General features: G+C 31.2%; 3 protein-coding genes across 3 annotated transcripts; 1 reads left to right on the forward strand and 2 right to left on the reverse strand.

The window, feature by feature from the left end:
* Window positions 1-707: 707 nt before the first annotated feature.
* On the reverse strand, window positions 708-2,012 carry LOC148199773 (uncharacterized). Its single transcript, XM_088112778.1, has one exon. It carries the CDS (start codon window positions 2,010-2,012, stop codon window positions 708-710), a length of 1,305 nt encoding a protein of 434 aa, XP_087968904.1.
* Window positions 2,013-11,063: 9,051 nt separating this feature from the next.
* LOC124821612 (uncharacterized) lies at window positions 11,064-16,282 on the forward strand. The gene is made up of 6 exons (XM_047293526.2): window positions 11,064-11,716; window positions 12,462-12,581; window positions 12,701-12,754; window positions 14,074-14,237; window positions 15,422-15,604; window positions 15,900-16,282. Exons 1-6 carry the CDS (start codon window positions 11,309-11,311, stop codon window positions 16,123-16,125), a joined length of 1,155 nt encoding a protein of 384 aa, XP_047149482.2. The 5' UTR covers window positions 11,064-11,308; the 3' UTR covers window positions 16,126-16,282.
* Window positions 16,283-16,386: 104 nt separating this feature from the next.
* On the reverse strand, window positions 16,387-18,144 carry LOC124821613 (putative aquaporin TIP-type alpha). The gene is made up of 3 exons (XM_047293527.2): window positions 17,830-18,144; window positions 17,321-17,571; window positions 16,387-17,024 (listed from the first exon to the last, which is right to left on the reverse strand). The coding sequence occupies exons 1-3, from the start codon at window positions 17,960-17,962 to the stop codon at window positions 16,638-16,640; spliced, it is 771 nt and encodes a 256-aa protein (XP_047149483.1). The 5' UTR covers window positions 17,963-18,144; the 3' UTR covers window positions 16,387-16,637.
* Window positions 18,145-19,912: the final 1,768 nt, after the last annotated feature.

The raw sequence follows: 19,912 nt of genomic DNA on the forward strand, positions 1-19,912 counted from the left end.
CGTGCATGTATGCGAGTGAGCCGAACACCTTCAGATTACCAACTGTCGGTCTCTCACCGCTCCACGCCTCAAGTGGCACTTTACCCTCTAATTTCTTCGTAGGACACCTGTTGAGCAGGTGGACAACTGTGGATACTGCCTCGCCCCATAACTTCCGTGGTAGTGCTTTCTCCTTCAACATGCTTCTCGCCATGTTAAAGATTGTTCGATTCCTCCTCTCCGCAAGCCCATTATGCTGAGGAGTGTATGGGCGGTGATCTCGTGTGTAATCCCACTCAACTAACAGTGGCTCTTGAAGGCATCAGACGTGTACTCTCCTCCTCCGTCTGTCCTTAATATCTTTAGCAGTTGTCCGCTTTCCCTTTCAGCAAGTGTCTGGAAACGAATGAAGGTTTCCAGTGCATCACTTTTCGCCTTAATCAAATATACCCAAGTCATTCTGCTGAATTCATCGATGAACGAGATGAAGTACCTGTTTCCAGCAACTGTAGGTACTTCAATTGGACCACAAATGTCCGAATGTACAACTCCTAGGCAAGCCTTTGCCCTCTTACCCAACTCAGCTTTGAAAGGCTTCCTTGTCTGTTTCCAGCAATACATGTTTCACATTCCTTTCCTGGTAATGCAATCTTGGGCAGGCCATAAACCATCTCCTTTGCGCTGAGCTGCTGTAAGCTTTTGAAGTTCAGATGGCCATATCGCAAGTGTCACAGCCAACTTTCTTCATTGACCTTTATTGAAGTCATGCAGTCAAAGTTTTCCACTGCTTCCAGGCTAACCTGAAAGGTTCTGTTATTGGAAATCTTGCTTCTCAAGATCAGATTTTTGTCGCTATCGAATAGCTCAATCTTATTGTCTTCCATCACCACCTTAAATCCTCGTTGGATCAATTGTCCTACACTTAGCAGATTGCATCTCATATCTGGAACAAGAAGCACACCCGTGACCATTGCATGCGAACCATTCTTTCTCCGTATCACTACATCTCCAATGCCCTCCACTCTCAGAGTACTGTCGTCAGCAAACTTGACTTTACTCTTCTTCGTGGCATTAAAGTTGATCAGCCAATCTTGATGACACGTCATGTGGTTCGAACACCCGGAGTCCAGATACCACATGTTAGCATGAGAGCTTGAGCCTTTTCCTAAAGTGGTCACCATCAAGGTTAGAGGTTCAAAGTCTGAATCCTCTTGAGCGATATGCGCTTCTGTGCCTTGATGTCGCTTTTGTTTTCCTTCTTCCGCGTGACACTCAGACGCAAAGTGTCCATACTTGTTGCAGTTGAAGCATTTGATGTTTCTTTTATCCTTCCTTGAATAATGGCTCTTCTCTGGCTTCCCATCTTTCTCCACTGATGCAGACCCATGATCAGCCTTGTCCTTATCAGATTTCCAATTCCCTTTTGATCGTTTTCCTTTCCACTTCTTCTTCTCATCATGCTTAGAGTGGTGCACTTTCAAGGCCTGTTCTTCGTTCTTGACTAGGTTTCTGTCCATCAATCTCATTTCATGGGCTTCCAGCGAGCTTTGGAGCTCTTCGACTTTCATCATCGAAAGATCCTTCGATTCTTCTATCGCGACTACTATATAGTCGAACTTCCTTGGTAGTGATCTCATGATCTTCTCAATGATCATGGTATCATTGACGACTTCCCCGCATCCTTTCATCTGATTCGTAATGGTGAGTATTTTGTTGAAATATTCACCAACCCTATCGCTGTCTTCCATCTGCAGTAACTCATACTGCCTTCTGAGGGTTTGAAGCTTCACCTTCTTGATCTTCTCCCCTCCTGTGTGACAACGTACTAGAATGCTCCAGGCTTCTTTAGCAGTACTAGCATTCTGAATCTTCTCAAAATGGGTGTCATCAACGCACTGGTGAATGATGAAAAGGGCCTTGTTATCCTTCTTCTTGAACGCGACTTTCTGGTCAATCGTTGCACCAAGACCAATCTCTCGGTCATCACCTTCAATAACATCACTTACGTCTTGAAACTTGAACAGCACCCTCATCTGTGTGCTCCATCTCGTCCAATTCTTTTATGTGAGTATCGGAAGGTTTGTTATGGAAAGATCACTCCCTGCCATTCTTCTTGCTTCAAGATCCAAAAAAAAACTGCATTGTGTTCTTGGTCTTCTTAAAGTACGCCTCAGGTTTCTTCGTAACCTACGCTCTGGATACCAATTCTGTTGGAGAATTTGGAAGAGAAAAATGAAGAATAGAGAGTCTGTTATTGAACTGAAGTGTAACGCAATGTTTATATACAAAGTGTATGAGAAAATAGTATATCAGAAAACAATAAAACTGTCTAAACTGAAAACCAGTAAGCTATTAAAGTTGTTTGACTTGACTTTCCAATAATTACTAATACAATTGCTACATTCCCTTTTTTACTTACTGTTTTTCGGTAAGTTTGGTATATAAATTTTAATTTAACAAAAGAAATACGATAGGTAAGTTTTTCTAATTAAATTAGCAATGAGGTTTTTCAATTTAGCTGAAGACAATAATTAATAAACTAACAAAATATGGTTAACTTTACTAAGGTGGAAGAATTAAACTTAACTATTAAAATATATTCTTTTGATAATGAAAATACAAAAGTTAAACTTAACTTTTTATAACTATTTAAATATTTCTTTCGATTATGAAAATAAAAAATTAAACTTTACCATTTTTATAGATTTTATTATAGTTTCCTAAAAGTATAATTCGATAGAAGTATTAAATTTGTTTTAAAAAAGAAAAAAGAAAAAATTAATATCAACACACAAAAAAATTGAAACGTTCCAAATTTTTTATATTAACTAAAAAAAATTCAATATGCTTTTATTTTTTCGACTTTATTTAATGCGAAACTCATTTATATTTAATGTAGTATTTATTTTGGTAAATTACTTTTAATTTAGTCACTTTTGATAATGTTATCTAAATGTATGTGTCATGAGTCACTTCATGATATTTTTAAATTTTAAAACAGTCATTATTTTATCAATATAATGTCAAAGTGTATTACTCTTCACTATTTTAAAAATTATAAGGAAAATTTTACGTTATTTTAAAAATTATAAGAATAAATCTTCATTATTTTTAAAACTAGAAAGGAATTTTATTTTTTTTTAAATTGTAAGGAAAATTCTAATTTATTTCTAAAATTAGAAAGAAAATTCTAGTTTATATTTAAAATTAGAGAACAATTCTTTATTAATTTTAAAATTAGAAGAAAAATTCTTCTTTATTTTTAGAGTTAGAGGGAAATTTTTTTCATTATTTTTAGAATTAGAAAAAAAATCTTTATTATTTTACAAATTAGAAGAAAAATTCTTCGTTACTTTTGAATTAGAAGGCAAACTCTCCATTACTTTTAAAATTAGAAAGAAATTTTTTTATTATTTCTAAAATTAAAAGGTAACTTCTTCATTATTTTAAAAATTGTAAGAAAAATTCTTCATTATTTTTAAAATGAAAAGTAAAATTTTAATTTATTTCTAAAATTATAAGGAAAATTCTAGTTTATTTTTAAAAATAGAAGGAAAATTTTATGTTATTTTTAAAATAGAATAAAAATTATTCGTTATTTATAAATCTAATTTAACCCTATTTTTTACATGTAAAAAGATTAAACATAAATATAAAAATTATATTCCAATAATATAGTTAGAGTTAGTTTAAAAATAATTATTTAATAAAATGTGAATTTTAGAAAAATAAATAAATCTGGTCTAAGTTTGTAGAGGAAAAAAATTGAAACTGAATTGAATAAAATTAAAAAAGTTGAGATTAAATTGAACAAAATTAACCAAATTTAACTGAATTGAATATAAGAAATTGATACTGATACATAATTGACATTGACTTGTCATGTGATACTAACATTGTCATATCATTGACACAATATTGACTTGATAACTTTTTTCAAATTATGAACAAATTAAAAAAATATTAAAAAAATCACACACAGACACATTATTAGTCTTTCTTTTACAATTGAGATGATATCATTAGAAATGACTAAATTGAACATAATATATCAAAATAGACACCATATTAAATACACAAAAAAAATCTTACATTAAACAAAGTGAATGAAAATAATAATCAAAAGTATTTAAACCTTAAAAAAACCATATAGTAAGTTATATTCTAAATATAGTTTTCTTTTGGTTTAATGTCTCAATAGGTCCCTATTTTTGTTCAGAATTTGAATAGGTCCCTTTATTTTTTGGCGTCTCAATTGGATCCTTATCTTTGTTAATTTGATGCAAATAAATCATTTCCGTCAATTTCATCAAACGGCGTTAATGAATGTGTGACGTGGCCTGAGGATAGTATTGACACGTGTAAGGTCACGTCACACATTCATTAACGCCGTTTGATGAAATTGACGGAAAAGATTTATTTGCATCAAATTAACAAAAATAAGGACCCAATTGAGACGCCAAAAAATAAAGAGACCTATTTCAAATTTTGAACAAAAATAGGGACCTATTGAGACATTAAACCTTTTCTTTTTTAATATAGAGACATAACCAGCATATAATTTTAGATTTTTAAATTGTTGGTTTTATTTATTTTCTTTTCTGAAAAAATATATTTATTTATACATTTTTTTAAAGGGACTTGTTATACAACATTAGATATATGTTGGATAAATTCATATATAAAGAAAAATTACCGTACACAATAGTAGAAAATTCACAAGTTATCATATATATTTATTAAAAACATATACAACTTATCATATGTTATCAATGTGTTTATATATTCTCAAAATAATATCCATATTTGAAAAGATATAATTTTTTATTTATTTTTTTATTTAAACAAGTAAGATATCTCTTTTATATAATTTTAGATGTCTATTTTATAAATTAATTAAAAAATAAATATTTTCATAAATAATAAATTGCACTAAGGAAAATTACATAATATTAATAGTTATAACTTGTTGGTAATAACAAAAATTTTTGTTGATAATTTGTTAGATAACAAAAATTTGAACAATCACAAATTTTTTTAGTAATTATTAATAATCGCAAATTTATCAATAATTACCAATGAATTTTAGTTGTCAATAAAATCTTTAATTTTTTCTTTTTTTTTCTTTTTCTTTTCTCGTCCTCTCATTTTCACCCTCCCTTCCTTTTCTTACTTCATTGTGATTATCTCACTGTCATTTTCAACTTTTTCTCCACCTTCTTACACTTCATTATCATTATTGTTACCTTTAGTTATTCCTCATCTTTCTCCTCCTTTTTTCTCATTCTTTCTTTTCCTCTCCTCCTTATTCTATTATTCATCTCACCTATCTCCTCTTAATATACTAAAAAGAATCATTAAATTTGGTGGAAAACGTATTATTTATTTTATCAATAAAAATATTCATCATTAATAAGAATCACAAATTATTAATGAAATTTATCAAAAAAATTTATCATTAAATTCATTACTAATAAAATTATATTGACGTATTCATCAATAATTTAAATTTTAAAATTCGTCAACAAATTTGAATTTGTTGACAAATTAATTTTTGTGAGTAAAATTTGATCTGATACATACAAAAAAAAGTTATAGCTTTGAAAAGGAAAGAAAAAGCTTAAACATAAAATAAAGAAAAACACACTCAAATAATTTGGTGGAACAAAAAGAATTTAAAAGTTAGACATAGCATAATAATTACATTCTCATTAGGAAATCCGAAAGTGTAAGAGACTCTATAATCACATAAAATATAAAATAATTTACTAACGAAAAGTTTTCATGAGCACAGTAAATTAAAAGGTTTTTTACATCCATTGGACACAGTCTTGTTCAAGATATAATTATATATTACATAAAAAAAATTTATATATATATAGAAAAAGAGGTGCAATTAGAAATTATGTTATTGGTGAAAAATTAAAGCCTTAAATTCTTGTTGAGTCACATTTACTTCCTGAACCCCATCAGTTTACTCAATATTTATTGGATATAAAAAGAAAACCTTTAAAGTTACATTCATTTTAGTTCGAAATCATACCTCAACTTATATTTATTTCTTGCTAACTTTTTATAATGAATGGTGAAATATAGAACTTCATAGATTTTATAAGCATTGTATGAGTGTGTTGGGAAGGTAAAGTTTAGGTCCTTTCTTAGTTTTAAACTTTGGTTACTCTTTAGGGTTACAAAAGGTTACCTCCTTTTAATACATTATATATATATATATATATATATATATATATATATATATATATATATATATATATATATATATATATATATACCAGCAGGGACCGAGTGTCGTACGGGACGGACACCAACGTCATTGGACCATCAAACGGACCGGACGCCCACATCACCGTATGGGACCCAGGAGACTACCCTTCTACTTACTGTTGGGCATGGTAGGCCAGACGCCCATATGCCCATGACCATGCAACCTTACCGCTTGACACTTGGGGAAAAAGCAACTCGCCCAAAGTCGGCCGCCCAGGCCGGGGACCCGTTAAGGGCGGCCGGTCATGAGGATAATTCCCGCGAGGACGGTCGCCCGCGTTACTAATCAACTTAGCTTAAGGTAAGTAGGGGTTTAAAAGCTATTGGGCTGATTTGGGCCGTGATTAACTTTTCACTAATCCCAAACCCATAGCGAAAACTATAAATACAGATTCAGGGTGAGTGGTAGATAGGTTGCATTTACTGCACATTTATTATTGTCTAAGAAAAACGCCATAGCTCTCAACTGACTTTGGCATCGGAGAATCTTTCGCTGGTCTCCCACCCGCGGACTGAAGAGAAAATTGAGGAGCGAATACGGAGAATCCGATGTACGGAGCGTGAGCAGGTGAAGACGTTGGACGAACACAGCCCTTCACATCCAAAACAATATATATATATATATATATATATATATATATATATATATGGGGTTTGCTAATGCGCGATGTGTACCAGATTTTAGTAGACAAAAATATCCTTATATAGTATGGATTCCAAGTTTTAAGGTTAAGGGTATTTTAATAATTTTCATTTTCAAAACTTAAGAAAAAAAAAAGAAACCCCCAAACCCTTACTCACCTCTCTCATTCCTCTCAATCCTTTCTCTTTCATCTCTCTCACTCCAACCTTTTCTCTGTCATCCCTACTGTAGCCCCAATTGAAAAAAATCAGAAACACATGCCTTTAAAAAATTTTCCTTTGTAAAGAGTTGAGTCATTGACATATTCACCTTTAAGGCAAAGGTTCATTCAAGATCTCTTCAATCTCACCATCTTCACTAACCTCTCTAATTTCATCATCTGTATTTGTTGAATCATCATCTCTAAAAAAACCCTACAGGCCAATTACCAATTCTTTCTGATGTCATTATGCTTGTGAAAATTAGATAAAATTATATACGACAAAAATTATAAAATGAAAACTCATTATAAAGTCATTTTTTTGTAAGAAATTGTTTAACAACTGAGTGTTTCTGATTTTTTTTCAGGCCAATTACCAATTCCTTTGATGTCATTATGCTTGTGAAAATTAGATAAAATTAGATAAGACAAAAATTATAAACTAAAAACTCATTATAAAATCATTTTTTGTAAGAAATTGTTTAACAACGAGTATTTCTGAATTATTTCCAGGTCAATTACCAATTCCTTTATGCTTGTGAAAATTGGATAAAATTAGATAAGACAAAAATTATAAGATGAAAACTCATTATAAAATCATTTTTTTGTAAGATTGTTTAACAGTGTTTCTGATTTTTTCAATTGGAGCTACAGTAGGGATGACAGAGAAAAGATTGGAGTGAGAAAGAGGAAAGAGAAAGGATTGAGAGGAATGAGAGGGATGACAGAGAAAAGATTGGAGTGAGAAAGAGGAAAGAGAAAGGGTTGAGAGGAATGAGAGAGGTGAGTAAGGGTTTGGGGGGTTTCTTTTGTTTTTTTTTTAGTTTTGAGAATGAAAATTATTAAAATACCCTTAACCTTAAAACTTAGAATCCATAATATATAAGGATATTTTTGTCTACTAAAATCCGGTACACATTGCTAAAATGTACCAACTGAAAAACAGGCGTACGCGCGTTAGCAAACCCATATATATATATATATATATACATATACATATATATATATACATATACATATATATATATACATACACATACATATATATATATACATACACATACATATATATATATACATACACATACATATATATATATACATACACATACATATATATATATACATACACATACATATATATATATACATACACATACATATATATATATACATACACATACATATATATATATACATACACATACATATATATATATACATACACATACATATATATATATACATACACATACATATATATATATACATACACATACATATATATATATACATACACATACATATATATATATACATACACATACATATATATATATACATACACATACATATATATATATACATACACATACATATATATATATACATACACATACATATATATATATACATACACATACATATATATATATACATACACATACATATATATATATACATACACATACATATATATATATACATACACATACATATATATATATACATACACATACATATATATATATACATACACATACATATATATATATACATACACATACATATATATATATACATACACATACATATATATATATACATACACATACATATATATATATACATACACATACATATATATATATACATACACATACATATATATATATACATACACATACATATATATATATACATACACATACATATATATATATACATACACATACATATATATATATACATACACATACATATATATATATACATACACATACATATATATATATACATACACATACATATATATATATACATACACATACATATATATATATACATACACATACATATATATATATATACATACACATACATATATATATATACATACACATACATATATATATATACATACACATACATATATATATATACATACACATACATATATATATATACATACACATACATATATATATATACATACACATACATATATATATATACATACACATACATATATATATATACATACACATACATATATATATATACATACACATACATATATATATATACATACACATACATATATATATATACATACACATACATATATATATATACATACACATACATATATATATATACATACACATACATATATATATATACATACACATACATATATATATATACATACACATACATATATATATATACATACACATACATATATATATATACATACACATACATATATATATATACATACACATACATATATATATATACATACACATACATATATATATATACATACACATACATATATATATATACATACACATACATATATATATACATACACATACATATATATATATACATACACATACATATATATATATACATACACATACATATATATATATACATACACATACATATATATATATACATACACATACATATATATATATACATACACATACATATATATATATACATACACATACATATATATATATACATACACATACATATATATATATACATACACATACATATATATATATACATACACATACATATATATATATACATACACATACATATATATATATACATACACATACATATATATATATACATACACATACATATATATATATACATACACATACATATATATATATACATACACATACATATATATATATACATACACATACATATATATATATACATACACATACATATATATATATACATACACATACATATATATATATACATACACATACATATATATATATACATACACATACATATATATATATACATACACATACATATATATATATACATACACATACATATATATATATACATACACATACATATATATATATACATACACATACATATATATATATACATACACATACATATATATATATACATACACATACATATATATATATACATACACATACATATATATATATACATACACATACATATATATATATACATACACATACATATATATATATACATACACATACATATATATATATACATACACATACATATATATATATACATACACATACATATATATATATACATACACATACATATATATATATACATACACATACATATATATATATACATACACATACATATATATATATACATACACATACATATATATATATACATACACATACATATATATATATACATACACATACATATATATATATACATACATATACATATATATATATACATACACATACATATATATATATACATATATATACATATATATATATACATATATATACATATATATACATATATATACATATATATACATATATATACATATATATACATATATATACATATATATACATATATATACATATATATACATATATATATATATATATATATATATAATATGCATTGTTCTGGATTCATAGAAAGAAATCAGATACAATACAAGCAAAAGATACTAATTTTAATACAATTAAAGACTTTTGTAAATTTCTATCTAGAGGCAGAAATTTTGAGAATTTCCCGAATTGATTGATAAGAAATATAGAAAGTTTTAATCTTTGCTCATGAAAGTTTCCATAGGAAGAGATGCCTAATCTTTAAAAATGAGAATCATAAGAATTAACAGATGAACTAACAAAAAAAAATAAAATCTATGAAATGTTTTTTCTTTAAAGAATCAAGATTAATTAATCGGTTAAAGTTAAATAAATGAATTAGTAATAACACTTAACCTGTACAACAACTTTAAACAAATATAAGAAAAAAAAAAGATAGCTTTTAAAGAATTCCTCCCAGAAAAAGTAGTGTAAATCAACATTAATCTAGTACAATGAAAGTAAGAAATATCCTAAATAATCACATCTTACACGTGGCTGTCAGTTCATCATGAAATTGCTTTCCCACCCTTTTGTGAGTTTCTCATGATCTTTTGGATTTGGGGTATTTTGTTCGATGTTTCCTATGTATTTTTTCGTGTTCCAAATTTGATCTTGATTTTTCTATTCTGAGCTAGTTGACTACTATCCCTTTTCATTCGTTTACCCTGGTGAATTTGGATCTTAATCATATCAAAGGGTTTTTTCTTTTTTTCATTTTTTTTTTGTCAGCTTCTTGTGCCTATGTTGGTGAGGTTTAACCCTTCATGTCTCACCCTCTATCACAATCCTCACCACACTGCATATTTCTCCAAGCAAGTGAGAGTTAGGTGCAGTTATGGGAAACACATGAAAAGGGGTGGCCTTGGACGGCCTCAGATAGTGCCTTCAGTTTTGGGGAACAGTAACAGTGAGGGGGTGAGTGTGTTTGTGGTGTCTGACTTGCACACTGACTATGCTGAGAATTTGAAGTGGGTAGAGTGCTTGTCTAATGTGAAGCACAGAAATGATGTGCTTCTTGTGGCCGGTGATGTAGCTGAGACATATTCCAAGTTTGTTTTGACAATGTCTCTTTTGAAAGAGAGGTTTAAACATGTCTTCTATGTTCCTGGAAACCATGATCTTTGGTGCCGCCGTGATGGACAGAATTATGTAAGGTTTTGATTGCAAGGTTCACGTTTGTGCATTGTACGTGATGTTTGATTGACACTCCTATTTGTTACAGATGAAAATTATTCTATTCCTCTATCAGACTAACTACTGAGAATTTTGGGTTGAATGACTGGTTTTTGTTGTCAGGCAAGGATGTTTGGTTCTTGATGCTATTTGTGACATTATTTACTTTGAATGTGTGATTTTTTTTTCTCATGGTCCGTGACTATGCTTATGATTTGAGACACCATAGACACATGTTACTTGCTTCAGGAGAAAGCTGTGTCACAATTCTAAAGGGACTTGTTTGTTTGACAACTTAATTAGCTATGCAACCAACCATTATTTGAAAGTATGCTTTTAGTTTGACTTTGTTAAATATTATGTATCATGAATTATAGCTTCTTTGTTAAATTTGGTTTTGGCCATGCTTTAGTGTAAACAATGAACTGTTATCCCTATACTTGATCACAGAATGAACCATAACATTCCTGCGGTCTAAATATCTGAATGAGTTCTAGATTAGTGACTTGTTTTTCTACTCTGGGTCGGTCGATCGTAGTTTCCCTTTGAGCTTTCCACACCAAAATGAAAACAATTAATGGGACAGGATTTGTTACTTTGTTTTGGAATGTCATTCCATTTATTCCATGAACATTATTTCGGGGGTTTATACGTGTTGAATCCTTCTATCTTTGTTGTAATAGTTTTGGTATGACGCAGTTCCTTCTATTTTTTTTTTCAGGTTGATTCTCTTGAAAAGCTGAGTAAATTGCTTGATGCATGTAATAGAATTGGAGTGGAGACAAACCCAAAGGTTATAGATGAAATAGGAATCATTCCTTTGTTCTCTTGGTATCATGAGGTGATTACTTATATAGTGACAGTTTTTAGCTCCTCAATCTTATATACCATGTGCCGGACTGGATCCAATGTTTTCCTTACTGACAATTTATTTGAATGCTCAACCTGCTTCTTTGACAGAGCTTTGACAAAGAGAAGGACATAACAGGCTTTCGCATCCCGTCTTTGGAGATGGTGACTATTCTCCTTAACTCCTAGTAAGCCATTTGGCAAAAAATAGTTGATGGTCTGATCATGCGCTTGATTTCCTACAGTGCTTGATTGAGAAGGACTATCTGCATAATGGATGAGGCCAATTTCTGTCTTGTGTGATAAACATGTATGTGATTTAAGTATATGGATATGGTGTTACTAGTGTACAAAATATAATATAATCACGATCCCTGAAATTGTTCCCTGGTGTTGAAATACCATGCTTGTGATGGTTTGGTAATTATTGTGTAAATATGTTGGAAAATTTCACATCACCTGTCTCAATTCTTGGATTGTTTATATATTTGTTGGACAATTTCACTTAAGCCAATCAATTGAGCTGAAATATATCAGTCATGCTAAGGTCATCAGATTAACAAGATTAGCTAGTTGGTAGAATCTAGAAATTTCCAATCAAGTCCTGATAAAACAATATGCTGAGTCACTCTTAAGGTTGACATTATCTATATATCTTTTTTTTAAGAAAAAATGCAAAATAGCAAGGAGCAAACGATAACCAAGAAGAAAGTCAAGCATGATATAGACCATGGTAAAGGCAAAGATTTTAGTGGTAGATAAGATAAGAAGAAACCGAGTAGCTCAGCTTTTGATATTGTGTGGAAAGGCTGCCCAAGTCAATGCACTATTCACTCTTTTCGTAAGATAAAGCACTAAATCAGAGAATCGCAGCCGGAAGATATCTCTCAACAGTTTTGTAAGGGCTGTATTACGCTAGATTGATGATATATATCCAAGATAATGTAGGTTGGTTGTCGTGATGCAAGCTTCATGCAAAGTTGTTAGAGATGTAAAATCAATTTTAAACCTTCACCTAAAAGATCTAGCTTTTGAGAGTTTGATTCTTGCCGCTACCATTCTTTAAAATCAAGACTTACATTTCAGCATATGTTAAAATGGACCGTGCTTCGTTGACATTCAGTACATTTTTTGGAGGTTGTTCTTCACAGTGGGGAAGTAGTAAGTTGTAAAAAAATATAGATAATGCTGTTGGTTTTTTTGGTTATTAGGGATACCATCAATTTGGCCTTAATGAAATGAATAGAACTAACTGTGTTAAAAGTGTCACTCTAATACACGACTTAGCTCCGGACATAAAAAATTATTTTTTACAGTTCCTTGTGCCTGCTTTTGGGCAAAGTTAGGTGCTCAGATAATGGTAGGAAGATTCTTCTTGAATAGCATTTTAGTATTCAAATATGTCTATTGCTATAGTTTTGTTCTAACTTTCAAGTAGTTTCCAATATGATAGATATTGATGGCAATCTATACCCTTTTCTTAGGCATGTAAAGACTTCTATGCGTGCAAGTGGCCAGAGGGCCTTTCAAGTGGTGATATGACCCTCGCTTCATATTTTGATGCCATGAATGATAAACAAATGGAAGTAATAAAGGACGTTCAGATGACCTGTGATCACATCATTACCTTTTCCCATTTTGTTCCCAGGTGGTTAAATCTATCATTTAAATTGCAGCTTTATTGGTCTGGTTTACTCATTTGTTTCTATGCATGTATGATGTGCTGTTTGAACTGACATGGTCTGACAATCTATCTAATCATGTTACGAAAATGATGCAGTAGTCCTTTACTCCTTTGCTGTTCTTTCCTAATCATCTCTGGGAACCGATTATGTTGTGGCACTGTGGTGGTTAATTGACAACCTGAAAAACTTTAATTAATTCTCTTTTGTAGTATTTTTTTTTTCACTATAGAACTTAGGTTTTCCGGAGAAATTGATTAGTGTTCATAGATTTATCACACATGATCTCGTTACACGATACTGCTTATTGTGTTGAACAATTCAGATGATTGACTTGGAAATTTTGTATATTTTGCCCTGCATTATGTAAAGGATAGCTCACACTATAGAACCGATTATTTGATATTTTGCTTGACCGTAGCCATCTATTCTTGTTTAATTTCGCCCTGCATTATGTAAAGGATAGCTCATTCCTAAAAACTCACAAGGTTGTGCTAGGTAACCTTCCAATTCTGTGCTGAAGATATATGATTTGACACTTGTGAAAAGATGTAGGTAATAACAACTACCGTAAGAACAATTAACCTTATTTATTGCATGAATCACTCGACGCTATAGGATTCGGCTAAAAAACCAATTCTCAGATATTCACCGTGAGAACCCTCTTGGTAATTTTCTCTAAAGTCCCTTTTAGTCTCCCTCGCTCATTTTTTAGATGTAAGCTTGTAGCTATGTTGTTGTCAGTGCCAACTACGTAAAACTGTTCTTCTGCTTAGCCACATCACTTGTTTTATCTGCATTGCAAGTTTTTTTGTCCTTATTGCTATGTAGATGATGTTTATGTCAGTGTAATGGTGCTTACGTTCCTAATTCCCAAATGAGTCTAGAATCCACTCAGTTACATGGCTCTTGTGGTCACCAAAACTAAACTAATAAGAAGTGGCCTATAATGCTTGAATGCATGATGTCAAAGTACAAATTGTGACTTTTCTTTACATAATTCCTCATAAACACAAACATGCGTGATATTAGTTTATCATACACGTCTCTTGGTGCCTGAGGAGCTGCTTAAACAATAACACTTTTGTGATTGTGTTACTTCTAAAGATGAGTATATTGATTTATTGTGGTAATGGCTGCACGTTCACAGGCAGGAACTTTGTCCCGAGAAGAGGATGTTATTCTATCCCAACCTTCCAAAGATAATTGGCTCAGACTCTCTTGAGGATCGAATAAGATCCATACATGGAGCTAAGGGAAAGAAGGATGCGTCTTCTTGTCATGTGTTCGGTCATACTCACTTCTGCTGGGATGCTGTTGTTGATGGTATCAGGTGTGTTCTGTTAGTAGTTGTATTTTGGTTTAAAATACCACCTGTCCATTATTTTTTTGCGGTTTAGTCTCTTAAACTTATAAGTTTCAATTGTGTTAAAGTAAATATTTCAAAAAGATGAAAGAAAGATGAATTTAATCAACAAGATAACAGAAACATCAAAATGAAAATCAAAGGAGAAGGAGAGGAAGAACCAAAAATGTGTTTTAGCCTATTATTTTTAAATTATAATTGTTGGTTGGAGTGGAAATGAGTAAACTTGCTGTGTTGCTAAATGGTTTTGACACAATTGCAGGTATGTTCAGGCACCCTTAGCTTATCCAAGGGAAAGGAAGAGAAGAATGAATGGAGGTGAAAATTGGCTACCGTTTTGCCTTTATGCTGACAACAAATTTGCTGATAGACTCAGCCCTTGCTATTGGTCTGATTATTACTCTGCAAACCCCAGGACACCTCATAATACTCAACTTGCCCCTTGGGTCGCCAGATTTTATAAGCAAACAGAAACCATAGATGTATAGTCTTCACTACTGACTTTAGTAAGCTGGATATATTTGTTGATTATATATTCCTCTTTTGTATTGTTTTTATTGGATTAAATCAATATATAAGTCCTCTGCAAGGTGAAAGTTGCTGTAACACAAGCCAAATCTAAAATCTTGAATGGTTCCACTGTTATCTTTTGCAGTCCTTTTATTAGTATTCCCTACTTAAATGTCTGTTAGTTACTTTTAGAGTAATAGTAATCTACATGAAAGAGTGATATAATCTGATGCAGCATCGCTACACAACATACGGTTTCGCACATTTTATTCAGTGTGTAAATACAACAGCTACACACTCAACTGGGTTTTTGGAAGTTGTGACCCCAAAACAAGAAAATAAACATGCACATGCAGAAGCCTAGTAACCACTCAAGTAGAAGGCTGGCTGAAAAAACACAGGAAAACACAAGCATACCATTATATTTAGATGACAAAAAGCAACTGATAACACATTTTGATGCACAAATGCAACAACTGGTAGAAACAACTTAGTAATCTTCAGAAGGCAAGGGCTGGTGGTGGTGTGGGGGAGGTTCAATTGGGATCACAGCATATTCATACACCAGTGCTGCCAGTGCTGCCCCAATCAATGGACCCACCCAGAAGATCCAGTGCTGGTGCCATCTCCAGCCCACTAGGGAAGGTCCAAAAGCCAGAGCAGGGTTCATGCATGCTCCATCAAATGGCCCACCAACAAGGATGTTTGCTCCAACAATGAGCCCAATTGCCAAGGGTGCGATATTGCTAACAGCGCCCCTTTTGGGATCTATTGCAGTAGCATATACAGTATACATCAGCCCAAATGTCATCACAATCTCAAGTATAAACATGTGTCCTACTCCAACACCTGGTGCTATGTGGAACCCTGATGGTCTCTACAACAAGCAACCGCAAACATATCAGTTTCAGTTAAAAATCCAATTTTTATCATGTCGCTCATAAAATTCAAATGATTATGCTGAACCTACATGATTATTGACTTTTCTCAAGTTTTTAAAATCCTTAAACTTCAAATCAAAATATAGTTTATATATAAATAATTATTAAGGTTAAGCCATAGTTTTGCAATCTTCTAGTTAGAAGATATCATTACAACAAACATCTACAGTAACATCGTTATATACATCATCGTTGATATATACAAATAATTTTGTAAAAGAAAATAGTTTACCATGTTATTAGTGACAAGCCTGAGCACAAGAGCAGCCACAATAGAACCCAGAAGTTGAGCAACCCAGTAGTATACTGCACGAACAACAGAGATCCTCCCCCCAACGAGAGCACCGAATGTCACAGCTGGGTTGACATGGCCACCTGATACATGCATGCTAGCAGATACAGCAGCAAATAGAGCAAATGCATGGGCAAGTGCAAGTGCTAACAGTTCACCAGCTGAGAAAGCTGAATCCTGGTAAATCTTAACTGCAACAAAGAGAAGTCACACAAATCACCTCCACAAGCACACAATAAAAAACCAGCACACATATATGTGTGTGTGTATTCTTAGCATCCATGTATAAGGTAATCCAAGGTTAAGTAGCACCTTTAGCTAAGCTGAAAAGGTGTCAGCTAAGGAAGATTAGGTTATGTCATGAAATGTCAGCCCATGTAAACATAAAATAAACAATTCAGAAACATTTGTATGCCAAGAATGAACCAAGATTTAGAATATGTACAAACCCAAAGCAAGGCCAGAGCCTTCTCCAGCAAAGACAAAGATGAAAGTGGAGGCAAATTCAGCCAAAGTGGCCCTCATGGAGTCAGGATGAGTGGCCTCATCAGCCCTTCCAAAAACATATCTGCGGGTTGCCATCAGCAAATTAAGATCACTCTTGCACAACTCCTTAGGACTACCAACTAAGGTTGTCACACACCTAGCCTTTCAAGATCAAAGATCCTTGGCCAGCTGAGACTGTATTACGTTTTTCTGAAAAGGGTTTTTTCTCTTTGCAGAATGGAGATTTGGAAGGTGAGAAACTATGGTGCATGTATGAAAAAGGTGGAGTGATCGTGCTTATAAGGGGAAACTCAGAGTAGAACTTAGTCGAGAGACACCTAGGTACGTGAAATGCTACATGGTTTACACGTGGTTTTATTGGTATGAGTTGGCTGCTTCTTACAATATGAGTCATTCTTTATTTGCTACACATATCAACATCAATGTGATGCAGTGTTACGTCAATCCACATTTTCTGAACAGGACAAAAACCAAAGTGCAGCCACCAGCTAAGCCTTGCGGTTGCGGTTTCAGAGGTTTGGCTGACTCGTGCATTGAAGTGAGTTTTCTTTTTCTATTAATTTTAAATTAAATTATTCAATCTCTATATTTATTTTCCTGTTTAGAACACCCAACTTTTTACCGAACAGAATCTAAACATTATATTACATGTAGAATTTCATAAATTTAACTTATTAACTACCACCTTTGTCTCACTTAATTTTCTTTCAGGTTTTGTTCACTTGCATGGATTTGGGAGAAAATGAACGAAGAATTTGAGAGAATTTGGAAATAAATTTTGTTGTTGTTTATTTGAGTAGATTTGGAGGTAGGTGAGAGTGAATTTGGAAGTAAATTTTTTTAATCTGTCACGTCAATCAAAATCTTACACGAATTCTTGTTTTCAAATTCACTCTCACTTACCTCTAAATTCACTCAAATAAACAACAACAAAAAATTATCTTCAAATTCACTTAATCACCCGAATTCATTTAAGTGAACAAAGGAGACAATATTACACTTATGCAATTCAATTTTTTAGCCTAGAAAATCTCCCTAAAATTATAATATCATGATACTCGATACTTGCACCCCTTGGGACAAGTGAAAATTACCTTCATCTTTAACATGGTTAACACATGACATTAATTGATCAATGATTAAATTTTGTGCTAGTGATCAAATCTAACCTGATAGATCTTTCTTTTAGCATACCACTCTAATAAATTTATTATTTTATTGTGATAAAGAGAATAATCAATTCTAAGAAATAATATTTGGTTAAAATTAAAAACATTGACAAATTATCTTTTTAAGTCAAAACTGTAAAAATTTGGAAGTAGTATATATGTAATTTCCAGAAGTTGCCTCCTGTATTCTCCTGCATTTTGGTTGCATCTTACTCTGCTTGTCAAAAGCAGTGCTTACATGCAAATTATTTGTGTAAGAAGTGGACGTAACTGTGCCTGTAGCAGGTACCCCATGTGAAGAAGCTTGATTAGCCCAAATATTTTTGGCCCAGTTCAAGTTCCTCATATTAACTCATAGTGACAAGTTCTCCACAAAAAAAAAAAAAAACTTGTATAATTTAATCTGATAGAGAAATAATAGATAGAGATAAATAAAGAAATAACATAGGAGGTACAAAAATATTTAAAAAGTGTCATTCTATCTTCAAACTCAAAATGCTTGATTATAATCCTTATCCTTCTCTCAAATGAATCTATCTAATGGAGAGAATAATCATACTCTCATTCAATAAACAGCTCAAACTCTGATATTCCGCAAAATCCTGGCATAACCGAAGCAAACGGCACAAAAAATAGTACATCCAGAATGGTGATACCAAGTGATTTTGAACAACTGATACTTTATATCTTAAAACGTGATAACAAAAATTTTAGTTTTTAACAAATTCTATCTAGCTAAAAGAATGTCCCTTTTTACAAAGTTTTTTTTTTTTGCTGTCTTCTAAAGTAAAATCATAAAAAAAACAAAAGGACATAATAGAAGAGATTTTATCTCTTGTGGAAAAAATGTTCTCTC

Source organism: Vigna umbellata, chromosome 4 (assembly GCF_029865625.1).
Source record: "Vigna umbellata cultivar VRB3 chromosome 4, Vumbellata_1.0, whole genome shotgun sequence".
Classification (NCBI taxonomy): Eukaryota; Viridiplantae; Streptophyta; class Magnoliopsida; order Fabales; family Fabaceae; genus Vigna; species Vigna umbellata.